Genomic DNA, 26,424 nt, shown 5'->3' on the forward strand with positions numbered 1-26,424 from the left:
CTACTCCTCTCTGTGGTACTGTTCCAGTATCAGCTACTCCTCTCTGTGGTACTGTTCCAGTATCAGCTACTCCTCTCTGTCCTCTCTGTGCAGCATCTGTTCTCTTATCCAGGGTCTGACCAAGACCAACCCTGTTTAGCTTCAGAGGCAAGCCAGCAGTGGAATGCAGGGTGGCACACTGATGAAGTGTTTGTGTTTGTGATTTTCCACTCAGCAGCTCTAACAGTCTCTGTGAGTTTAGATTTCAGATACACTCAGAGGACACAGGCTCAGCGAGGGAGGAAATGGACAAACAGAGGCTGAAGTACATAGTAATGTGTGTGTCTCTGTCTGTCTGTCTGTCTGTCTGTCTGTCTGTCTGTCTGTCTGTCTGTCTGTCTGTCTGTCTGTCTGTCTGTCTGTCTGTCTGTCTGTCTGTCTGTCTGTCTGTCTGTCTGTCTGTCTGTCTGTCTGGTAATGTTTTACCCTGTTTACAGGCAGTAGGGACTGTCATCATTCACTTTGAACTGGACTGTGTGTTAACAGGCAGCAGGGACTGTCATCATTCACTATGAACTGGACTGTGTGTTTACAGGCAGTAGGGCCTGCCATCATTCACTATGAACTGGACTGTGTGTTTACAGGCAGTAGGGACTGTCATCATTCACTATGAACTGGACTGTGTGTTTACAGGCAGTAGGGACTGTCATCATTCACTTTGAACTGGACTGTGTGTTAACAGGCAGCAGGGACTGTCATCATTCACTATGAACTGGACTGTGTGTTTACAGGCAGTAGGGCCTGTCATCATTCACTATGAACTGGACTGTGTGTTTACAGGCAGTAGGGACTGTCATCATTCACTATGAACTGGACTGTGTGTTAACAGGCAGTAGGGCCTGTCATCATTCACTATGAACTGGACTGTGTGTTTACAGACAGTTACAACAGCGTGACTTTAGATCATTAGAACACATTCACCAGAAGCCCCTCAAAACACCTGCATGGATTTCTGTAAATATCTTCTTCACAACAATTGAACCGCTCTCCTTGAAGTTCTTGATGATCCGATAAATGGTTGATTTAGGTGCAATCTAACTGGCAGCGATATCCTTGCCTGTGAAGACTTTTTTGTGCAAAGCAATGATGACGGCACGTGTTTCCTTGCAGGTAACCATGGTTGACAGAGGAAGAACAATGATTCCAAGCACCACCCTCCTTTTGGAGCTTCCAGTCTGTTATTCAAACTCAATCAGCATGACAGAGTGATCTCCAGCCTTGTCCTTGTCAACACTCACCCCTGTGTTAACTAGAAAATCACTGACATGATGTCTGCTCGTCCTTATGTGGCAGGGCTGAAATGCAGTGGAATTTTTTTTTTTTTGTTCCAGGGTCATTAGCTATATAAAGGGTCAGTTCCAGGGTCAGTAGCTATATACAGGGTCAGTAGCTATATACAGTGTCAGTAGTTATATACAGGGTCAGTAGCTATATAGAGGGTCAGTAGCTATATACAGGGTCAGTTCCAGGGTCAGTAGCTATATACAGGGTCAGTAGTTATATACAGGGTCAGTAGTTATATACAGGGTCAGTTCCAGGGTCAGTACCAGGGTCAGTAGCTATATACAGGGTCAGTTCCAGGGTCAGTAGCTATATGCAGGGTCAGTAGCTATATACAGGGTCAGTAGCTATATACAGGGTCAGTTCCAGGGTCAGTAGCTATATACAGGTCTGTTACAGGGTCAGTAGTTATATACAGGGTCAGTTCCAGGGTCAGTAGCTATATACAGGGTCAGTTCCAGTGTCAGTAGCTATATACAGGGTCAGTTCCAGGGTCAGTAGCTATATACAGGGTCAGTTCCAATACCATATTTACAATGTGCAGGGATACTGGAGTGATGGAGGTCGATACTGTCTGTATCGGGGTAAGGTGACAGGGATACTGGAGTGATGGAGGTCGATACTGTCTGTATCGGGGTAAGGTGACAGGGATACTGGAGAATGGAGGTCGATACTGTCTGTATCGGGGTAAGGTGACAGGGATACTGGAGTGATGGAGGTCGATACTGTCTGTATCGGGGTAAGGTGACAGGGATACTGGAGTGATGGAGGTCGATACTGTCTGTATCGGGGTAAGGTGACAGGGATACTGGAGAATGGAGGTCGATACTGTCTGTATCGGGGTAAGGTGACAGGGATACTGGAGTGATGGAGGTCGATACTGTCTGTATCGGGGTAAGGTGACAGGGATACTGGAGAATGGAGGTCGATACTGTCTGTATCGGGGTAAGGTGACAGGGATACTGGAGTGATGGAGGTCGATACTGTCTGTATCGGGGTAAGGTGACAGGGATACTGGAGTGATGGAGGTCGATGCTGTCTGTATCGGGGTAAGGTGACAGGGATACTGGAGTGATGGAGGTAGATGCTGTCTGTATCGGAGTAAGGTGACAGGGATACTGGAGAATGGAGGTCGATACTGTCTGTATCGGGGTAAGGTGACAGGGATACTGGAGAATGGAGGTCGATACTGTCTGTATCGGGGTAAGGTGACAGGGATACTGGAGTGATGGAGGTCGATACTGTCTGTATCGGGGTAAGGTGACAGGGATACTGGAGTGATGGAGGTAGATGCTGTCTGTATCGGGGTAAGGTGACAGGGATACTGGAGAATGGAGGTAGATGCTGTCTGTATCGGGGTAAGGTGACAGGGATACTGGAGTGATGGAGGTAGATGCTGTCTGTATCGGGGTAAGGTGACAGGGATACTGGAGAATGGAGGTCGATACTGTCTGTATCGGGGTAAGGTGACAGGGATACTGGAGTGATGGAGGTAGATGCTGTCTGTATCGGGGTAAGGTGACAGGGATACTGGAGAATGGAGGTCGATACTGTCTGTATCGGGGTAAGGTGACAGGGATACTGGAGTGATGGAGGTAGATGCTGTCTGTATCGGGGTAAGGTGACAGGGATACTGGAGTGATGGAGGTCGATACTGTCTGTATCGGGGTAAGGTGACAGGGATACTGGAGTGATGGAGGTCGATACTGTCTGTATCGGGGTAAGGTGACAGGGATACTGGAGAATGGAGGTCGATACTGTCTGTATCGGGGTAAGGTGACATGGATACTGGAGTGATGGAGGTCGATACTGTCTGTATCGGGGTAAGGTGACAGGGATACTGGAGTGATGGAGGTCGATGCTGTCTGTATCGGTGTAAGGTGACAGGAATAATGGAGTGATGGAGGTAGATGCTGTCTGTATCGGGGTAAGGTGACAGGGATACTGGAGAATGGAGGTCGATACTGTCTGTATCGGGGTAAGGTGACAGGGATACTGGAGTGATGGAGGTCGATGCTGTCTGTATCAAAGTAAGGTGACGAGGCATCAGGATATACGGCACCTTCAGAAAGTATTCAGACCCCTTCACTTTTTCCACATTTTGTTACGTTACAGTCTTATTCTAAAATGTATTAGACGTGACGCTTGGCATTCAGGCGAAAGAGTTCAATCTTCGTTTCATCAGACCAGAGAATCTTGTTTCTCATGGTCTGAGCGTCTTTAAGTGCCTTTTGGTAAACTCCCAAGCAGGCTGCCATGTGCCTTTTACTGAGGAGTGCCTTCCGTCTGGCCACTCTACCATAAAAACCTGATTGGTGGAGTGCCTCAGAGATGGTTGTCCTTCTGGAAGGTTTTCCCATCTCCACAGAGGAGATGGGAGCTCTGTCAGAGTGACCATCACGTTCTTGGTCACCTTTTCAAAAAAATCTATTTTAGAATGAGGCTGTAATGAAACAAAATGTGGAAAAATTCAGAGGGCCTGAGTTCATTCCGAAGTCACTGTATGTGTTTTTTGTGTTTGAGTGTGAGTGTCTGTCAGCGAGAGAGAGAAACTTTGAGATAATTCATCTAGGATGCATCTCACAATTTCCTCAGATATCTTTCACTCAGGCTTTTCACCAATTAATTATATCACCCTATTTTGATAATAGGCTATTGATTTTCTGGTATTTCTGGGGATAACATCAGTTGATCCCCTTGTGCTCCACTTGTGGACCAAATCTATCCATGAAAAAAAATATTTTATGGCCTGATCCCAGATCTGTTATGGATGTACTTTAGAAGGACAGTACAGATTAGGGTTGTCACGATACCATGTTACTCCATGTTTCATAGTCAAATAGATAACACAAAGCAGACAGAACTCTATGGCTCTTTAAAAACCTGCTGTATATAAAATATTGTGTGATACAAAGTAAAAAGTGATGGCTAGTTATATATGGGATCTCGTGGTCAAGTCCAGATTTATTGTCCTGTATATGGGAGGAAGGGAGGAGGGTTAGAGAGAGAGGGTTAGGGGAGGGAGGGAAGAGAGGGAAGAGAGAGAGAGGGTTAGGTGGAGGGAGGGAAGAGAGGGAAGAGAGAGAGAGAGGGTTAGGGGGACGGAGGGGAGAGAGGAAAGAGAGAGAGGGGAGGAGGGAAGAGAGGGGGAGAGAGGGTTAGGGGGAGGGAGAGGGAAGAAGGAGGGAGGAGAGAGAGGGTTAGCGGGAGGAAAGAGGGAAGAGAGAAAAGAGTGAGAGGGTTAGGGGAGGGAGGGAAGGAAGTGAGGGAAGAAAGGAAAGAGAGAGAGGGGGAGGGGAGGGGAGAGAGGGACGAGTGGGAAAGAGAGAGGGTTAGGGGGAGGGAGGAGGGAAGAAAGAGAGGGTTAGGGGAAGAGAGGGAAGAAAGAGAGGGTTAGGGAAGAGAGGGAAGAGATGGAAGAGAGAGAGGGTTAGGGGAAGAGAGGGAAGAGATGGAAGAGAGAGAGGGTTAGGGGAAGAGAGGGAAGAGATGGAAGAGAGAGAGGGTTAGGGAAGAGAGGGAAGAGATGGAAGAGAGAGAGGGTTAGGGGGAGGGAGGGAAGAGAGGTAAGAGAGAGGGTTAGGGGAGAGAGGGAGGGTTAGGGGGAAGAGAGGGAAGAAAGAGAGGGTCAGGGGGAAGAGAGGGAGGGTTAGGGGGAGAGAGGGAAGAAAGGGAGGGTTAGGGGAGGAAGGAAGAGAGGGAAGAAAGCGAGGGTTAGGCGGAGGGAGGGAAGAAAGAGAGGGTTAGGGAAGAGAGGGAAGAAAGAGAGGGTTAGGGGGAAGAGGGAAGAAAGAGAGGGTTAGGGGAAGAGAGGGAAGAGAGAGAAGAAAGAGAGGGTTAGGGGGAAGAGAGGGAAGAAAGAGAGGTTTAGGGGGAAGAGAGGGAAGAAAGAGAGAGGGTTAGGGGAAGAGAGGGAAGAGATGGAAGAGAGAGAGGGTTAGGGGGAGGGAGGGAAGAAAGCGAGGGTTAGGGGGAGGGAGGGAAGAGAGGGAAGAAAGCGAGGGTTAGGGGGAGGGAGGAAGAGAGGGAAGAGAGAGGGTTAGGGGAGAGAGGGAGGGTTAGGGGGAAGAGAGGGAAGAAAGAGAGGGACAGGGGAAGAGAGGGAGGGAGGGTTAGGGGAGAGAGGGAGGAAAGGGAGGGTTAGGGGGAGGGAGGGAAGAAAGAGAGGGTTAGGGGAAGAGAGGGAAGAAAGAGAGTGTTAGGGGGAAGAGAGGAAAGAAACAGAGGGTTAGGGAAAGAGGGAAGAGAGGGAAGAAAGAGAAGGTTAGGAGGGAAGAGAGGGAAGAAAGAGAGGGTTAGGGGGAAGAGAGGGAAGAAAGAGAGGGTTAGGGAAGAGAGGGAAGAGATGGAAGAGAGACAGGGTTAGGGGAGGGAGGAAGAGAGGTAAGAGAGAGAGGGTTAGGGGGTAGAGAGGGAAGAAAGAGAGGGTTAGGGGAAGAGAGGGAAGAGAGGGAAGAAAGAGAGGGTTAGGGGGAAGAGAGGGAAGAAAGAGAGGGTTAGGGGGAAGAGAGGGAAGAGGGTGAGGGTTAGGGGAAGAGAGGGAAGAGATGGAAGAGAGAGAGGGTTAAGGGGAGGGAGGGAAGAAAGCGAGGGTTAGGGGGAGGGAGGGAAGAGAGGGAAGAAAGCGAGGGTTTGGGGGAAGGAGGGAAGAGAGGGAAGAAAGAGAGGGTTAGGGGGAGGGAGGGAAGAGTTGCGGGTGGTCAGAGGAGAGAGAGGGATGGGAGAGGAGAGAGAGAGAGGATATTCTGCATTCATCTGGTGTTTTGTGTTCATGAACTGCTTGCCTCTTTTCATCAGCAGGGAATCCATCAGATACATTTTCCCCCGGTTACCGTTACCGATAGTCACGTCCGAGGGATTTTTTTATCCAAAGTACTCTATGATTCATCTGTGTGTGTATGGACTTTTCTAACTTTGTGTGATCTAGATGCAGAGGAGTGGTGGATGCTGCTGTGTGTGTGTGTGTGTGTGTGTGTGTGTGTGTGTGTGTGTGTGTGTGTGTGTGTGTGTGTGTGTGTGTGTGTGTGTGTGTGTGTGTGTGTGTGTGTGTGTGTGTGTGTGTGTGTGTGTAACTCTTGTTTTAACCCTTTGTAGAGCTGGATGCAGAGGAGTGGTGGAAGCTACTGTGTGTGGAGTGTCTAGGAAGCTGTCTGAACGACATCAGCCTGGGGGAACCAGACCTGTTAGCAACGGGGGTGCAGCGGGAGCAGAACGGTGAGTCTAACGTCAACCCTTCCCCGAACTGGTTAGCAGTTTACTTTACTGGCCTTAACGTGTTAGTGTAACTGAGTCCTTAGAGGTTCGTGAGAAGGGAATGGTGAGTCCACTATTAGCCCCTGCCAATAGAAGCCATTTCAGGTCCATCTATATAAACCCCCCCGCCCCCCCCGACCAGCACAGGACTTGTAGGCAGTGTCATTACTGGCCCATAAATGTAGGTGCTATAGAGGTGTGTGTGTGTGTGTGTGTGTGTGTGTGTGTGTGTGTGTGTGTGTGTGTGTGTGTGTGTGTGTGTGTGTGTGTGTGTGTGTGTGTGTGTGTGTGTGTGTGTGTACATGTGTCTTCCTGGCCTAATGAGAGGTGTTGTGCATCACTGCCTCTCCTCATAATGAAGCTTGTCACAGAGATGGATGTGATTATAGAGGCTGGGGCTGAGGCCTTGTGAAATCACTTCCCAAACATTCCCCCCCATCCAGGAAATAGAAAAGGAGAAAAGAGAGAAAAGAGAGAAATACATAAAGAAGAGGAAGGTATAGCTGTTTTGTTATACCTAGACTAGCTGTGGAAATGATTGCAATGTGTGTGTGTGTGTAATTTGTAGACTTTGGAAATCAAATAATAATAAAAACTGTTCTGAACGGTAAAGAGGGAGTGTAACTGAACGGTTTAGAGGGAGTGTAACTGAACGGTTTAGAGGGAGTGTAACTGAACAGTTTAGAGGGAGTGTAACTGAACGGTAAAGAGGGAGTGTAACTGAACGGTTTAGAGGGAGTGTAACTGAACGGTTTAGAGGGAGTGTAACTGAACGGTTTAGAGGGAGTGTAACTGAACGGTTTAGAGGGAGTGTAGCTGAACGGTTTAGAGGGAGTGTAACTGAATGGTAAAGAGGGAGTGTAACTGAACGGTTTAGAGGGAGTGTAACTGAACGGTTTAGAGGGAGTGTAACTGAACGGTTTAGAGGGAGTGTAACTGAACGGTTTAGAGGGAGTGTAACTGAACGGTTTAGAGGGAGTGTAACTGAATGGTAAAGAGGGAGTGTAACTGAACGGTTTAGAGGGAGTGTAACTGAACAGTAAAGAGGGAGTGTAACTGAACAGTAAAGAGGGAGTGTAACTGAACAGTAAAGAGGGAGTGTAACTGAACGGTTTAGAGCACATATGTCAGAGTCAAGGCCCGCGGGCCACATCCGGCCCGCAAGAAGGTTTTTTACGGCCCCTGGGATGATCTTGATTTATTATTAGAACCTGCCCGCAGCAAGCCGGCAGCCCGCAGATCTTTTACACGCACCAATACTACATTTCCCACAATGCAAAGGTGACGCACCGAGCAGTAGGCTGCTTCATTTCAATATTTATTGGCACAGCAGTCGTCAGCATCACAGTAAAATTAACTTTCAGATACCCATCAAAAATGGCAAAACGGAAGGTGGATACTGAGAACCGGGGTTTCAAACAAGGTGGGAGTCGGAGTATATGTTCACGAAGGTAGCTGGAAAACCTGTGTCTTCTGTGTGGAGAAAGTGTGGCGGTACTGAAAGAGTATAATCTGAGACGACATTATGAAACGAAACACGCGGACAAAAACAAGAATATGGACATGGAACAAAGGCTACAAAAGGCAGAGGAATTAAAACGAGGCCTCAAATCTCGACAGGCTCTGTTCAAAAAGCCAAATCACAAGGCCAGGCTGCTGTCAAGGCCAGTTTTATTTTGGCAGAAGAGATCGCTAAATCAGCCCGGCCATTTACGGAGGGGGATTTCATCAAAAACTGCATGATTAAAGTTTGTGACGAAGTTTGCCCAGAAAAAAGGCAACTCTTTTTAAATGTGAGTCTGAGCAGAAACACCATTGCCGAGAGAGTAGACCAGTTGTCCATCAATCTAAAAGAGCAGCTTGTGAAAAAGGGAAAAGATTTTATTGCATATTCCTTGGCTGTGGATGAGAGCACCGACATTTCTGACATTGCCCAGTTGTCAATTTTCATCCGCGGAGTGGACTCCAACCTAAGCGTGACAGAGGAGTTTTTGGCTTTACGTCCCTATGCATGGCACAACTACGGGCATGATTTGTATGAAGAGGTGTCAAGATGTGTAAAATGAGATGGAGCTGCCTTGGGAAAACTCGTGGGTTTGACAACGACGGAGCACCTGCGATGTGTGGACACAGGAGCGGACTGGTGGCGAAGATACGGGAAAAGATGCAAGAGGAAAACGCGACAGGTGAGCTGACAGCTTATCATTGTATCATACACCAGGAAGCGTTGAGCGGTAAAGCCTGAAAATGGAGCATGTAATGAGCATCATCACGCGCACAGTTAACTTTATCAGAGCCAAAGGTTTGAATCACCGCCAGTTCAAGGCATTTCTGACGGAGTTAACTGAGCATGGTGATTTGCCTTATCACACAGAGGTGCGATGGCTAAGCCAGGGGAAAGGTGCTTCAAAGATGTTTCGAGAGTGAGGAGATTTGTCTGTTCTTGGACAGCAAAGGAAAGACACAACACAACTCCGAGACGAAATGTTTCTGTGTGAAATGGCTTTTCTGTGTGACATTACGAGTCATCTGAATGCAATAAACTTGCAGCTGCAGGGTCGGGATCGTGTCATCTCTGATATGTACAGTACAGTGAAGGCATTTAAAACCAAACTGACTCTGTGGGAGACGCAGATGCGGAAAGAAAATTTGAGCCACTTTCCCAGCTGCCAGACCATGAAAGAGAAGCTCTCTACCAGTGCGTTCCTTTGAGCACACAGTTGGCTGATAAAATAGGTATGCTTGCCGCTGACTTTGACGCCGATTTGCTGACTTTGAAGCACAAAAAGCAGGTTGGAACTGTAACCCATTTGCTGTTGACGTGGAAAGCTCACCACCAAACCTCCAAATGGAGTTGATTGACGTCCAATGCAATGATGCACTGAGGGCAAAATAGCAGTGGGTGTGCGGAGTTCGCCTGCTTCCTCCCGGCACAATGCCCCAGCTGCGCATCCAGGCTGCTCAAACGTTGTCTATGTTTGGCAGCACATTGTGAACAACTGTTTTCTTTGATGAACCTGAACAAAACATCACACAGAAGTCGACTTACTGCTGAACACTCCACTCAATTCTGAGGATTTCTTCAGCTCAGAGCCTTACCCCGAACATTGATGAACTTGTGGAAAAGATGGGACACCACCAAGTATCACCTCAACCTCAAACAAGTGAACATTACTGTGCAATCACATATTTAGAGTTTTTACTCAGTTCAAGTTTAAAAGTTAAAATTTAATATTTGTTTTCACTGCATGTTACTTCTCCTAAACAAAGTGTTGTTTTTGATTAATAGATTTTTGCACTTTATTTTTTTGTATTTCAATCCAATTATATTTTAAAAATATTTCAGTTGAGTGGATGATAGAAAATTGCTATTATTGTTTTTTCTTTGAAGTAAATTTAGCCCACTTTTGCTAAAATAGAAAATATAGTCTACTGATGGTGCCTTGAATACCGGTTTCTTTCATTTAATGTTCATGTTATGGGGATATTTATATAAAGGAAATTTGTCTTTTGTGTCTGTTGAAAATTAAAGATTACTGACAGAGCCATAAGAAAATATTGCTTTATTTATCTGATCATATTGTAATATATTTGTTAGGTTTTCAGTAGGTTCAATTAGGTTCACTAGACTATATGCGTCATTTAAAAAATTTTCAATGAACATTCGAACAGTCCGGCCCTCGTCTTGTAGCTGATTTTTTTATTTGGCCCTCCGTCCATTTGACTTTGACACCCCTGGTTTAGAGGGAGTGTAACTGAACGGTTTAGAGGGAGTGTAACTGAATGGTAAAGAGGGAGTGTAACTGAACAGTAAAGAGGGAGTGTAACTGAACAGTAAAGAGGGAGTGTAACTGAACAGTAAAGAGGGAGTGTAACTGAACGGTTTAGAGGGAGTGTAACTGAACGGTTTAGAGGGAGTGTAACTGAATGGTAAAGAGGGAGTGTAACTGAACGGTTTAGAGGGAGTGTAACTGAACAGTAAAGAGGGAGTGTAACTGAATGGTTTAGAGGGAGTGTAACTGAACAGTAAAGAGGGAGTGTAACTGAACGGTTTAGAGGGAGTGTAACTGAACAGTAAAGAGGGAGTGTAACTGAATGGTAAAGAGGGAGTGTAACTGAACGGTTTAGAGGGAGTGTAACTGAACGGTTTAAAGGGAGTGTAACTGAACGGTTTAGAGGGAGTGTAACTGAACGGTTTAGAGGGAGTGTAACTGAACAGTAAAGAGGGAGTGTAACTGAATGGTAAAGAGGGAGTGTAACTGAACAGTAAAGAGGGAGTGTAACTGAACGGTTTAGAGGGAGTGTAACTGAACGGTTTAGAGGGAGTGTAACTGAACAGTAAAGAGGGAGTGTAACTGAATGGTAAAGAGGGAGTGTAACTGAACGGTTTAGAGGGAGTCTAACTGAACCGTAAAGAGGGAGTGTAACTGAATGGTTTAGAGGGAGTGTAACTGAACAGTAAAGAGGGAGTGTAACTGAACGGTTTAGAGGGAGTGTAACTGAACGGTAAAGAGGGAGTGTAACTGAACGGTTTAGAGGGAGTGTAACTGAATGGTAAAGAGGGAGTGTAACTGAACAGTTTAGAGGGAGTGTAACTGAACGGTTTAGAGGGAGTGTAACTGAACGGTTTAGAGGGAGTGTAACTGAACAGTAAAGAGGGAGTGTAACTGAACAGTAAAGAGGGAGTGTAACTGAACAGTAAAGAGGGAGTGTAACTGAACAGTAAAGAGGGAGTGTAACTGAACGGTTTAGAGGGAGTGTAACTGAATGGTAAAGAGGGAGTGTAACTGAACAGTAAAGAGGGAGTGTAACTGAACGGTTTAGAGGGAGTGTAACTGAACGGTTTAGAGGGAGTGTAACTGAATGGTAAATAGGGAGTGTAACTGAACGGTTTAGAGGGAGTGTAACTGAACAGTAAAGAGGGAGTGTAACTGAATGGTAAAGAGGGAGTGTAACTGAACGGTTTAGAGGGAGTCTAACTGAACCGTAAAGAGGGAGTGTAACTGAATGGTTTAGAGGGAGTGTAACTGAACAGTAAAGAGGGAGTGTAACTGAACGGTTTAGAGGGAGTGTAACTGAACGGTTTAGAGGGAGTGTAACTGAATGGTAAAGAGGGAGTGTAACTGAACAGTTTAGAGGGAGTGTAACTGAACGGTTTAGAGGGAGTGTAACTGAACGGTTTAGAGGGAGTGTAACTGAACAGTAAAGAGGGAGTGTAACTGAACAGTAAAGAGGGAGTGTAACTGAACAGTAAAGAGGGAGTGTAACTGAACGGTTTAGAGGGAGTGTAACTGAATGGTAAAGAGGGAGTGTAACTGAACGGTTTAGAGGGAGTGTAACTGAATGATTTAGAGGGAGTGTAACTGAACAGTAAAGAGGGAGTGTAACTGAACGGTTTAGAGGGAGTGTAACTGAATGGTTTAGAGGGAGTGTAACTGAATGGTAAAGAGGGAGTGTAACTGAACGGTTTAGAGGGAGTGTAACTGAACAGTAAAGAGGGAGTGTAACTGAACGGTTTAGAGGGAGTGTAACTGAACGGTTTAGAGGGAGTGTAACTGAATGGTAAATAGGGAGTGTAACTGAACGGTTTAGAGGGAGTGTAACTGAATGGTAAATAGGGAGTGTAACTGAACAGTAAAGAGGGAGTGTAACTGAACGGTTTAGAGGGAGTGTAACTGAACAGTAAAGAGGGAGTGTAACTGAACGGTTTAGAGGGAGTGTAACTGAACAGTAAAGAGGGAGTGTAACTGAACGGTTTAGAGGGAGTGTAACTGAATGGTAAAGAGGGAGTGTAACTGAACGGTTTAGAGGGAGTGTAACTGAATGATTTAGAGGGAGTGTAACTGAACAGTTTAGAGGGAGTGTAACTGAACGGTTTAGAGGGAGTGTAACTGAATGGTAAAGAGGGAGTGTAACTGAACGGTTTAGAGGGAGTGTAACTGAATGATTTAGAGGGAGTGTAACTGAACGGTTTAGAGGGAGTGTAACTGAACGGTTTAGAGGGAGTGTAACTGAATGGTAAAGAGGGAGTGTAACTGAATGGTAAAGAGGGAGTGTAACTGAACGGTTTAGAGGGAGTGTAACTGAACGGTTTAAAGGGAGTGTAACTGAACGGTTTAGAGGGAGTGTAACTGAACGGTTTAGAGGGAGTGTAACTGAACGGTTTAGAGGGAGTGTAACTGAACAGTAAAGAGGGAGTGTAACTGAACAGTAAAGAGGGAGTGTAACTGAACAGTAAAGAGGGAGTGTAACTGAACAGTAAAGAGGGAGTGTAACTGAACGGTTTAGAGGGAGTGTAACTGAATGGTAAAGAGGGAGTGTAACTGAACAGTAAAGAGGGAGTGTAACTGAACGGTTTAGAGGGAGTGTAACTGAATGGTTTAGAGGGAGTGTAACTGAATGGTAAAGAGGGAGTGTAACTGAACGGTTTAGAGGGAGTGTAACTGAACAGTAAAGAGGGAGTGTAACTGAACGGTTTAGAGGGAGTGTAACTGAACGGTTTAGAGGGAGTGTAACTGAACGGTTTAGAGGGAGTGTAACTGAATGGTAAATAGGGAGTGTAACTGAACGGTTTAGAGGGAGTGTAACTGAATGGTAAATAGGGAGTGTAACTGAACAGTAAAGAGGGAGTGTAACTGAACGGTTTAGAGGGAGTGTAACTGAACAGTAAAGAGGGCGTGTAACTGAACGGTTTAGAGGGAGTGTAACTGAACAGTAAAGAGGGAGTGTAACTGAACGGTTTAGAGGGAGTGTAACTGAATGGTAAAGAGGGAGTGTAACTGAACGGTTTAGAGGGAGTGTAACTGAATGATTTAGAGGGAGTGTAACTGAACGGTTTAGAGGGAGTGTAACTGAACGGTTTAGAGGGAGTGTAACTGAACAGTAAAGAGGGAGTGTAACTGAATGGTAAAGAGGGAGTGTAACTGAACGGTTTAGAGGGAGTCTAACTGAACCGTAAAGAGGGAGTGTAACTGAATGGTTTAGAGGGAGTGTAACTGAACAGTAAAGAGGGAGTGTAACTGAACGGTTTAGAGGGAGTGTAACTGAACGGTAAAGAGGGAGTGTAACTGAACGGTTTAGAGGGAGTGTAACTGAATGGTAAAGAGGGAGTGTAACTGAACAGTTTAGAGGGAGTGTAACTGAACGGTTTAGAGGGAGTGTAACTGAACGGTTTAGAGGGAGTGTAACTGAACAGTAAAGAGGGAGTGTAACTGAACAGTAAAGAGGGAGTGTAACTGAACAGTAAAGAGGGAGTGTAACTGAACAGTAAAGAGGGAGTGTAACTGAACGGTTTAGAGGGAGTGTAACTGAATGGTAAAGAGGGAGTGTAACTGAACAGTAAAGAGGGAGTGTAACTGAACGGTTTAGAGGGAGTGTAACTGAATGGTTTAGAGGGAGTGTAACTGAATGGTAAAGAGGGAGTGTAACTGAACGGTTTAGAGGGAGTGTAACTGAACAGTAAAGAGGGAGTGTAACTGAACGGTTTAGAGGGAGTGTAACTGAACGGTTTAGAGGGAGTGTAACTGAATGGTAAATAGGGAGTGTAACTGAACGGTTTAGAGGGAGTGTAACTGAACAGTAAAGAGGGAGTGTAACTGAATGGTAAAGAGGGAGTGTAACTGAACGGTTTAGAGGGAGTCTAACTGAACCGTAAAGAGGGAGTGTAACTGAATGGTTTAGAGGGAGTGTAACTGAACAGTAAAGAGGGAGTGTAACTGAACGGTTTAGAGGGAGTGTAACTGAACGGTAAAGAGGGAGTGTAACTGAACGGTTTAGAGGGAGTGTAACTGAATGGTAAAGAGGGAGTGTAACTGAACAGTTTAGAGGGAGTGTAACTGAACGGTTTAGAGGGAGTGTAACTGAACGGTTTAGAGGGAGTGTAACTGAACAGTAAAGAGGGAGTGTAACTGAACAGTAAAGAGGGAGTGTAACTGAACAGTAAAGAGGGAGTGTAACTGAACGGTTTAGAGGGAGTGTAACTGAATGGTAAAGATGGAGTGTAACTGAACGGTTTATAGGGAGTGTAACTGAATGATTTAGAGGGAGTGTAACTGAACAGTAAAGAGGGAGTGTAACTGAACGGTTTAGAGGGAGTGTAACTGAATGGTTTAGAGGGAGTGTAACTGAATGGTAAAGAGGGAGTGTAACTGAACGGTTTAGAGGGAGTGTAACTGAACAGTAAAGAGGGAGTGTAACTGAACGGTTTAGAGGGAGTGTAACTGAACGGTTTAGAGGGAGTGTAACTGAACGGTTTAGAGGGAGTGTAACTGAACAGTAAAGAGGGAGTGTAACTGAACGGTTTAGAGGAGTGTAACTGAACAGTGATTTAACGGTTTAGAGGGAGTGTAACTGAATGGTTAAAGAGGGAGTGTAACTGAACGGTTTAGAGGGAGTGTAACTGAATGATTTAGAGGGAGTGTAACTGAACGGTTTAGAGGGAGTGTAACTGAACGGTTTAGAGGGAGTGTAACTGAATGGTGAGTGTTTAGTTTAGGGAGTGTAACTGAATGATTTGAGTGTAACTGAACGGTTTAGAGGGGAGTGTAACTGAACGGTTTTAGAGGGAGTGTAACTGAATGGTAAAGAGGGAGTGTAACTGAATGGTAAAGAGGGAGTGTAACTGAACGGTTTAGAGGGAGTGTAACTGAACGGTTTAAAGGGAGTGTAACTGAACGGTTTAGAGGGAGTGTAACTGAACGGTTTAGAGGGAGTGTAACTGAACGGTTTAGAGGGAGTGTAACTGAACAGTAAAGAGGGAGTGTAACTGAACAGTAAAGAGGGAGTGTAACTGAACAGTAAAGAGGGAGTGTAACTGAACGGTTTAGAGGGAGTGTAACTGAATGGTAAAGAGGGAGTGTAACTGAACAGTAAAGAGGGAGTGTAACTGAACGGTTTAGAGGGAGTGTAACTGAATGGTTTAGAGGGAGTGTAACTGAATGGTAAAGAGGGAGTGTAACTGAACGGTTTAGAGGGAGTGTAACTGAACAGTAAAGAGGGAGTGTAACTGAACGGTTTAGAGGGAGTGTAACTGAACGGTTTAGAGGGAGTGTAACTGAACGGTTTAGAGGGAGTGTAACTGAATGGTAAATAGGGAGTGTAACTGAACGGTTTAGAGGGAGTGTAACTGAATGGTAAATAGGGAGTGTAACTGAACAGTAAAGAGGAGTAACTGAAGAGGAGTGTAACTGAACAGTGTAACTGAACGGTTTAGAGGGAGTGTAACTGAACAGTAAAGAGGGAGTGTAACTGAACGGTTTAGAGGGAGTGTAACTGAATGGTAAAGAGGGAGTGTAACTGAACGGTTTAGAGGGAGTGTAACTGAATGATTTAGAGGGAGTGTAACTGAACGGTTTAGAGGGAGTGTAACTGAACGGTTTAGAGGGAGTGTAACTGAATGGTAAAGAGGGAGTGTAACTGAATGGTAAAGAGGGAGTGTAACTGAACGGTTTAGAGGGAGTGTAACTGAACGGTTTAAAGGGAGTGTAACTGAACGGTTTAGAGGGAGTGTAACTGAACGGTTTAGAGGGAGTGTAACTGAACAGTAAAGAGGGAGTGTAACTGAATGGTAAAGAGGGAGTGTAACTGAACAGTAAAGAGGGAGTGTAACTGAACGGTTTAGAGGGAGTGTAACTGATCGGTTTAGAGGGAGTGTAACTGAACAGTAAAGAGGGGAGTGTAACTGAACGGTTTAGAGGGAGTGTAACTGAACGGTTTAGAGGGAGTGTAACTGAACGGTTTAGAGGGAGTGTAACTGAACGGTTTAGAGGGAGTGTAACTGAACGGTTTAGAGGGAGTATAACTGAACAGTAAAGAGGGAGTGTAACTGAACGGTTTAGAGGGAGTGTAACTGAACAGTAAAGAGGGAGTGTAACTGAACGGTTTAGAGGGAGTGTAACTGAACGGTAAAGAGGGAGTGTAACTGAACGGTTTAGAGGGAGTGTAACTGAACAGTAAAGAGGGAGTGTAACTGAACAGTAAAGAGGGAGTGTAACTGAACAGTAAAGAGGGAGTGTAACTGAACAGTAAAGAGGGAGTGTAACTGAACGGTTTAGAGGGAGTGTAACTGAATGGTAAAGAGGGAGTGTAACTGAACAGTAAAGAGGGAGTGTAACTGAACGGTTTAGAGGGAGTGTAACTGAATGGTTTAGAGGGAGTGTAACTGAATGGTAAAGAGGGAGTGTAACTGAACGGTTTAGAGGGAGTGTAACTGAACAGTAAAGAGGGAGTGTAACTGAACGGTTTAGAGGGAGTGTAACTGAACGGTTTAGAGGAAGTGTAACTGAACGGTTTAGAGGGAGTGTAACTGAATGGTAAATAGGGAGTGTAACTGAACGGTTTAGAGGGAGTGTAACTGAATGGTAAATAGGGAGTGTAACTGAACAGTAAAGAGGGAGTGTAACTGAACGGTTTAGAGGGAGTGTAACTGAACAGTAAAGAGGGAGTGTAACTGAACGGTTTAGAGGGAGTGTAACTGAACAGTAAAGAGGGAGTGTAACTGAACGGTTTAGAGGGAGTGTAACTGAATGGTAAAGAGGGAGTGTAACTGAACGGTTTAGAGGGAGTGTAACTGAATGGTTTAGAGGGAGTGTAACTGAACGGTTTAGAGGGAGTGTAACTGAACGGTTTAGAGGGAGTGTAACTGAATGGTAAAGAGGGAGTGTAACTGAATGGTAAAGAGGGAGTGTAACTGAACGGTTTAGAGGGAGTGTAACTGAACGGTTTAGAGGGAGTGTAACTGAACGGTTTAGAGGGAGTGTAACTGAACGGTTTAGAGGGAGTGTAACTGAACAGTAAAGAGAGAGTGTAACTGAATGGTAAAGAGGGAGTGTAACTGAATGGTAAAGAGGGAGTGTAACTGAACAGTAAAGAGGGAGTGTAACTGAACGGTTTAGAGGGAGTGTAACTGAACGGTTTAGAGGGAGTGTAACTGAACGGTGTAGAGGGAGTGTAACTGAACAGTAAAGAGGGAGTGTAACTGAATGGTAAAGAGGGAGTGTAACTGAACGGTTTAGAGGGAGTGTAACTGAACAGTAAAGAGGGAGTGTAACTGAACGGTTTAGAGGGAGTGTAACTGAACGGTTTAGAGGGAGTGTAACTGAACAGTAAAGAGGGAGTGTAACTGAACAGTAAAGAGGGAGTGTAACTGAACGGTTTAGAGGGAGTGTAACTGAACGGTTTAGAGGGAGTGTAACTTAACGTTTTAGAGGGAGTGTAACTGAACGGTTTAGAGGGAGTGTAACTGAACAGTAAAGAGGGAGTGTAACTGAAAATAATCTGGGCCAAGGTTTCATTTTGATTACACTAACATCGTCTTACTGCTCTCATAACTTTGTGCTCTGCCCTCGTTTCTTGTTTATTTTTACGAATCCGTCTTTTAATGTGAGGAATCTCAACAGCCCATCTAGTTCAATGAACAGTACTAACCTTTATCTTCCCTCTCGCAGCTTCGATGTAAAAGGACAGGGAAATATTGAATTACAGTACATTCGGAAAAGTATTCCAACCCCGTGACTTTTTCCACATGTTGTTACGTTACAACCTTATTCTAAAATGAATTTCAAAAAACATCCTCATCAATCGACACACAATACCCCGCAATGACAAAGCAAAATATGAAATATCTAATTTACATAAGTATTCAGAACGGTTGATATGAGACTCGAAAAATTGAGCTCAGGTGCATCCTGTTACCATTGATCATCCTTGAGATGTTTCTACAACTTGATTGGAGTCCACCTGTGGTAAATTCAATTGATTGGACATGATTTGGAAAGGCACACACCTGTCTATATAAGGTCCACCGTTGACAGTGCACGTCTGAGCAAAAACCAAGCCACGAGGTCAAAGGAATTGTCCATAGAGCTCTGAGACAGTATTGTGTCGAGGCACAGATCTGGTGAAGGGTATCAAAAACATTTCTGCAGCATTGAAGGTCCCTAAGAACACAGTGGCCTCCATCAATGGAAGAGGTTTTGAACCACCAAGATTCTTCCTAGAGCTGGCCGCCCGGCCAAACTGAGCAATCGGGGGAGAAGGGCCTTGGTCAGGGAGGTGACCAAGAACTCTATGGTCACTCTGACAGAGCTCTAGATTTTCTCTGTGGAGATGGGATAACCTTCCAGAAGGACAAGCAGCTCTTCAGCACTCCACCAATTAGTCCTTTATGGTAGAGTGTCCAAACAAAAGCCACTCCTCAGAAAAAAAGCACATGACAGCTCGCTTGGAGTTTGCCAAAAGGCACCTAAAGGATTCTCAGACCATGAGAAACCAGATTCTTTGGTCTGATGAAACCAAGATTGAACCTGAATGCAAAGCATCAAGTCTGGAGAAAACCTGGCACCATCACTACGGTGAAGCATGGTGGTGGCAGCATCATGCTGTAGGGATGTTTTTAAGCAGCAGGGACTGGGAGACGAGTCAGGATCGAGGGAAAGAAGAACGGAGTAAGGTACAGAGAGATCCTTAATGAAACCTGCTCCAGAGCACTCTGGACCTCAGACTGGGGTGAAGGTTCACCTTCCAACAGGACAATGACCCTGAACACACAGCCAAGACAATGCAGGAGTGGCTTCAGGACAAGTCTCCGAATGTCCTTGATTGGCCCAGCCAGAACCCAGACTTGAACCCGATCAAGCATCTCTGGAGAGACCTGAAAATAGCTGTGCAGCAACACTCCCCATCCAACCTGACAGAGCTTGAGAGGATCTGCAGAGAAGAATGAGAGAAACTCCCCAAATACAGGTGTGCCAAGCTTGTAGCGTCAAACCCAAGAGGACTCTAGGCTGTAATCGCTGCAAACGGTGCTTCAACCATGTACTGAGTAAAGGGTCTGAATACTTTTGTAAATGTGATATTTCTGTATTTTATTTCCAATATTTTTTGCAAAAATGTCATTATGCTATGTCATTATGGTGTATTGTGTGTAGACAATTTTAACTAACAAATGTGGGAAAAAAATCAATGGGTCTGAATCCTTTCCGAAGCCACTGCATATTCATAACATCGATATGGTGTGTGTGTGGGGGGGGGGTCAAGTGTACTAATATCGTAGACAGCTCCACACTCAGCAGTTAGACTTCAGTTAGTGATCTCCCAACTACAGGGGCCGATAATTAAATCATAGTTAATTTTCTTGCTGCTCCTAAAAATAGTGTAATGAGGGAGATTTGCTATCACTTGTTAGTTTGAGTCCGTTTTGATGAAGCGAAGGAGATGATACGGGAGGACATATTTTAAGTCTATTGAGACTTAATTTAAAACACTCCTTAGCAACTGGACGCTGACCTTCACAATGCTCATCCTTCTGTCTCTCTCTCTCTCTGTCTGTCTCTCTCTCTCTCTCTGTATCTCTCTGTCTCTCTCTCTCTCTCTCTTTGTCTCTCTGTCTCTCTCTCTGTCTCTCTCTTTCTCTCTCTCTCTTTCTCCCTCGCTCTGTCTCTCTCTCGCCCTCCTTCATCTTCTTCTCTCTCTCAAGGAAAGAGGAAAATAATAGTGTCCTTGTAAAGGACGAGTGTTTTGTCTTTAGTCTTCATCAGTCTGTTATATAACGTCCATTTGTCTTGAGAACTACTACATTTAGTTATACTGAACAAAAATATAAACGCATCATGCAACCATTTCAATGATTTTACAGAGTTACAATTCATATAAGGAAATCAGTCAATTAAATTAAATACATTAGGCCCTAATCTATGGATTTCACATGACTGGGCAGGGTTGGTGCAGCTAAGGGTGGGCTTGGGAGGACATAACCCCCCCACCCACTTGGGAGCCAGGCACACCCACTGGAGATCTAGGCCCACCCACTTGGGAGCCAGGCACACCCACTGGAGATCTAGGCCCACCCACTTGGGAGCTAGGCCCACCCACTGGAGAGCTAGGCCCACCCACTGGAGAGCTAGGCCCACCCACTTGGGAGCAAGGCCCACCCACTGGAGAGCTAGGCCCACCCACTGGAGAGCTAGGCCCACCCACTGGAGAGCTAGGTCCACCCACTGGAGAGCTAGGCCCACCCACTTGGGAGCCAGGCTCACCCACTGGAGAGCTAGGCCCACCCACTTGGGAGCCAGGCCCACCCACTGGAGAGCTAGGCCCAGCCAATCAGAGTGAGTTTTTCCACAGAAAAGGGCTTTATTACAGATAGAAATACTCCTTAGTTTCATCAACTGTCCGGGTGGCTGGTCTCAGATGATCGTGGTTACACTTGGTCTGCGGTTGTGAGGCCAGTTTGACGTACTGCCAAATTCTCTAAAACGTTGGAGGTGGCTCATGGTAGAGAAATCAACATTCAATTTTCTGGCAACAGCTCTGATGGACATTCCTGTAGTCAGCATGCCAATTTCACACTCCCTCAAAACTTGAGACATCTCTGACATTGTGTTGGTGACAAAACTGCACATTTTAGAATGGCCTTTTATTGTCACCATTACAAGGTGCACCTGTGTAAGGATCATGCTGTTTAATCAGCTTCTTGATATGACACTCCTTTCAGGTATTATCTTGACAAAGGAGAAATGCTCAATAACAAAACTTTGAGAGAAATAAGCTTTTTGTGCGTCTAGAACATTTCGGGGATCTTTTATTTCAGCTCATGAAACATGGGACCAACACTTCACATGTTGTGTTTATATTTTTGTTCAGTATAATATTGTGCGTGTGAGCTGTCTTTTTATCCTTTCAGTACATGGATTCCATCTTCATGCAAGGTGGTTTGAATGCTAATTCTGGATTTTAAGTCGGCTGTACAACAGCATGGACTCAAATGCTAGTGATCAAGTGGAGAAACATATTTCAGTGACTCATGGGCCAGAAGTATGCAATAGCCGAACTCTCAAACTGCTGATACTGGGTTGATTTAGTCCGTTTTTGACACTGTATGATCCTTCTCAGTACACTAATGGCTTCTGTCAAACAGATGAGACCTTTCATTGTGTCCATCTGTCCATCTGTCCATCTGTCAGCCATAATGATTTATACTGTACCGTTGAAAAACTTGGGGTAACTTAGAAATGTCCTTTTTTTTTAAGAAAAGCACATTGTTTGTCCATTAAAATAACACCAAATTGATCAGAAATACAGTGTAGACATTGTTAATGTTGTAAATGACTATTGTAGCTGGAAACTGCAGATTTTTTAATGGAATATCTACATAGGTTTACAGAGGCCCATTATCAGCAACCATCACTCCTGTGTTCCAATGGCACGTTGTGTTAGCTAATACAAGTTTATCATTTTAAAATGCTAATTAGAAAACCCTTTTGCAATTATGTTAGCACAGCTGAAAACTGTCGTTCTGATTAAAGAAGCAATACAACTGACCTTCTTTTAGACTAGTATAGTATCTGGAGCATCAGCATTTGTGGGTTTGATTATAGGCTCAAAATGGCCAGAAACAGAGCTTTCTTCTGAAACTCATCAGTCTATTCTTGTTCTGAGAAATGAAGGCTATTCCATGCGAGAAATTGCCAAGAAACTGAAGATCTCATACAACACTGTGTACTACTCCCTTGAAAGAACAGCGTAAACTGGCCCTAACCAGAATAGAAAGAGGAGTGTGAGGCCCCGGTGCACTACTGAGCAAGAGGACAAGTACATTAGAGAGTCTAGTTTGAGAAAGAGATGCCTCACAAGTCCACAACTGGCAGCTTCATTAAATAGTACCCGCAAAACACCAGTCTCAACGTCAACAGTGAAGAGGCTCCAGGATGCTGGCACATACTGCGCACTGCCCTATCCCATCTGGACAAAAGGAATACCCATGTAAGAATGCTGTTCATGAACTACAGCTCAGCATTCAACACCATAGTACCCTCCAACTCCCCGCTCTGTGCAATTGGGTCCTGGACTTTCTGACGGGCGTCCCCCAGGTGGTGAAGGTAGGAAACATCTCCACTTCATTGACTCTCAACACTGGGGACCCACAAGTGTACGTGCTCAGCCTCTCCTGTACTCCCTGTTCACCCACGACTGCGTGGCCACGCACGCCTCCAACTCAATCATCAGGTTTGCAGACAACACAACAGTTGTAGGCTATATTACTAACGATGACAAGACAGCCTACAGGGAGGAGGTGAGGGCACTCGGAGTGTGGTGTCAGGAAAACAACCTCTCACTCAACGTCAGCAAAACAAAGGAGATAATCTTGGACTTCAGGAAACAGCAGAAGGAGCACCCCCTCCAGCAGTGGAGAAGGTGTAAAGTTCCTCGGCATACACATCACAGACAAACTGTGAAATGGTCCACCCACACAGACAGTGTGGTGAAGAAGGCGCAACAGCACCTCTTCAACCTCAGGAGGCAGAAGAAATGTGGCTTGTCACGTAAAACCATGACAAACTTTTACAGATGCACAAACGAGAGCATCCTGTCAGTCTGTATCACCGCCTGGTACGGCAACTGCACCGCTGTCAACCGCAAGGCTCTTCAGAGGGTGGTGCGGTCTGTAAAACGCATCACCTGGGGCAAACTACCTGCCCTCCATGACACCTACATAACCCGATGTCACAGGAAGGCCAAAAAGATCATCAAGGACAACAACCACCCGAGCCACTGCCTGTTCACCCCGCTATCATCCAGAAGGCGAGGTCATTACAGGTGCATCCAAGCTGGGACAGAGAGACTGAAAAACAGCTTCTATCTCAAGGCCATCAGACTGTTAAACAGCCACCACTAACTCAGAGAGGCTGCTGCCTACATTGAGGCCCAATCACTAACTCAGAGAGGCTGCTGCCTACATTGAGACCCAATCACTAACTCAGAGAGGCTGCTGCCTACATTGAGACCCAATCACTAACTCAGAGAGGCTGCTGCCTACATTGAGACCCAATCACTAACTCAGAGAGGCTGCTGCCTACATTGAGACCCAATCACTAACTCAGAGAGGCTGCTGCCTACATTGAGAACCAATCACTGACTCAGAGAGGCTGCTGCCTACATTGAGACCCAATCAATAACTCAGAGAGGCTGCTGCCTACATTGAGAACCAATCACTGACCACTTTAATAAATGGATCAACAGCCACTTTAAATAATGCCACTTTAATAATCTCTACATATCTTACATTACTCATATCACATGTATAAACTGTATTGAGACCCAATCACTGGACACTTCAATAAATGGATCCCTAGTCACTTTAAATAATGTTTACATTTCTTACATTACTTATATCTTACATTATGTATGTACTGTATTTCATACCATATATTGTACCTTGACTATGCCGCTCGGCCATCGCCCATCCATATATTTATATGTACATATTCTCATTCACCCCTTTAAATTTGTGTGCATTAGGTAGTTGTTGTGGAATTGTTAGATTACTTGTTAGATTTGTGTGCATTAGGTAGTTGTTGGAGAATTGTTAGATTACTTGTTAGATTTGTGTGTATTAGGTAGTTGTTGGGAATTGTAAGATATTACTGCACTGTCAGAACTAGAAGCGCAAGCATTTCGCTACACTCGCATTAACATCTGCCAATGTGTGTGATCTGCTGATGTATGTGACCAATAACATTTGATTTGATTTGTAGCCTTCGCTTTTACTGAAAAGCTTGAAAAGTGTTTAAAAACAGCCAAAATGAGGACTGGAATAGATTCTATCCAAAGGTCAAATTCTTACTGTTGTACCAATGCTGTTGTACCAATACAATGCTGTTGTACCAATGCTGTTGTACCAATGCTGTTGTACCAATGCTGTTGTACCAATGCTGTTGTACCAATGCTGTTGTACCAATGCTGTTGTACCAATGCTGTTGTACCAATGCTGTTGTACCAATACTGTTGTACCAATACTGTTGTACCAATGCTGTTGTACCAATACTGTTGTACCAATGCTGTTGTACCAATGCTGTTGTACCAATGCTGTTGTACCAATGCTGTTGTACCAATGCTGTTGTACCAATGCTGTTGTACCAATGCTGTTGTACCAATGCTGTTGTACCAATGCTGTTGTACCAATGCTGTTGTACCAATGCTGTTGTAACAATTGTACCAATGCTGTTGTACCTGTTGTACCAATGCTGTTGTACCAATGCTGTTGTAACAATGCTGTTGTACCAATGCTGTTGTACCAATACCAATGCTGTTGTACCAATGCTGTTGTACCAATGCTGTTGTACCAATGCTGTTGTACCAATGCTGTTGTACCAATGCTGTTGTACCAATGCTGTTGTAACAATGCTGTTGTACCAATGCTGTTGTACCAATGCTGTTGTAACAATGCTGTTGTACCAATGCTGTTGTACCAATGCTGTTGTACCAATGCTGTTGTACCAATGCTGTTGTAACAATGCTGTTGTACCAATGCTGTTGTACCAATGCTGTTGTACCAATGCTGTTGTACCAATGCTGTTGTACCAATGCTGTTGTACCAATGCTGTTGTAACAATGCTACCATGTTATTCTGCCATTTCAAACATATTTTCTGTTTGTAAAATTGCCATTTTTTATTTCTTACTTGTGACTCAAAATCTGTATCCGGTCATAAAAGCAACAAAAAAACCAACGTGTTTTGTTCCAGAGCGGTTCAACGTGTACCTGATGCCCACTCCCAACCTGGACATCTATGGGGAGTGTACGATGCAGATCACACATGAGAACATCTACCTGTGGGACATCCACAACGCCCGCGTCAAACTGATCATGTGGCCCCTCAACTCACTGAGGAGATACGGACGAGACTCCACCTGGTTCACTTTCGAGTCAGGAAGGTATGTTTGTGTGTGTGTGTGTAGGTGTAGGTGTGTGTGTGTAGGTGTGTGTGTGTGTGTGTGTGGTTCACCTATGAGGCGTGACTGATTACACACAGTAATCTGCCAGCGTATCTGTTTCATAGGAGTCTGTCTCATTCACATGTCTCCTGGATCTGACCCTAACCCCTTCCAGGAGACATGTGAAGGGGTTAGGGTCAGATCCAGGAGACATGTGAAGGGGTTAGGGTCAGATCCAGGAGACATGTGAAGGGGTTAGGGTCAGATCCAGGAGACATGTGAAGGGGTTAGGGTCAGATCCAGGAGACATGTGAAGGGGTTAGGGTCAGATCCAGGAGTCATGTGAAGGGGTTAGGGTCAGATCCAGGAGACATGTGAAGGGGTTAGGGTCAGATCCAGGAGACATGTGAAGGGGTTAGGGTCAGATCCAGGAGACATGTGAAGGGGTTAGGGTCAGATCCAGGAGACATGTGAAGGGGTTAGGGTCAGATCCAGGAGTCATGTGAAGGGGTTAGGGTCAGATCCAGGAGACATGTGAAGGGGGGTTAGGGTCAGATCCAGGAGACATGTGAAGGGGTTAGGGTCAGATCCAGGAGACATGTGAAGGGGTTGAAGGGTCAGATCCAGGAGACATGTGAAGGGGTTAGGGTCAGATCCAGGAGACATGTGAAGGGGTTAGGGTCAGATCCAGGAGACATGTGAAGGGGTTAGGGTCAGAGACCAGGAGTCATCCAGGAGTCATGTGAAGGGGTTAGGGTCAGATCCAGGAGACATGTGAAGGGGTTAGGGTCAGATCCAGGAGACATGTGAAGGGGTTAGGGTCAGATCCAGGAGACATGTGAAGGGGTTAGGGTCAGATCCAGGAGACATGTGAAGGGGTTAGGGTCAGATCCAGGAGACATGTGAAGGGGTTAGGGTCAGATCCAGGAGACATGTGAAGGGGTTAGGGTCAGATCCAGGAGTCATGTGAAGGGGTTAGGGTCAGATCCAGGAGACATGTGAAGGGGTTAGGGTTACCCCATTCACATGTCTGTTGTCAGATCAGGAGACATGTGAAGGGGTTAGGGTCTCCTGGATCTGGGATTGGTTTTGAAGCAGTAGAGGAAAACTGTTCCATGGGTCCTGATAAAAACACACACAC

At 45.3% G+C, this 26,424-nt stretch overlaps 1 protein-coding gene across 1 annotated transcript in view; it reads left to right on the forward strand.

The window, feature by feature from the left end:
* The window catches only part of LOC135572160 (docking protein 6-like), a 114,930-nt gene that overhangs the window by 62,478 nt on the left and 26,028 nt on the right, over positions 1–26,424 (forward strand). The window contains exons 4-5 of the mRNA XM_065019267.1: positions 6,415–6,534; positions 25,094–25,283. Coding sequence (XP_064875339.1) covers positions 6,415–6,534; positions 25,094–25,283 — 310 coding nt within the window. The remainder of the gene's footprint in view (positions 1–6,414; positions 6,535–25,093; positions 25,284–26,424) is intronic.

The sequence above is a fragment of the Oncorhynchus nerka genome, linkage group LG6, assembly GCF_034236695.1.
Source record: "Oncorhynchus nerka isolate Pitt River linkage group LG6, Oner_Uvic_2.0, whole genome shotgun sequence".
Lineage (NCBI taxonomy): Eukaryota > Metazoa > Chordata > Actinopteri > Salmoniformes > Salmonidae > Oncorhynchus > Oncorhynchus nerka.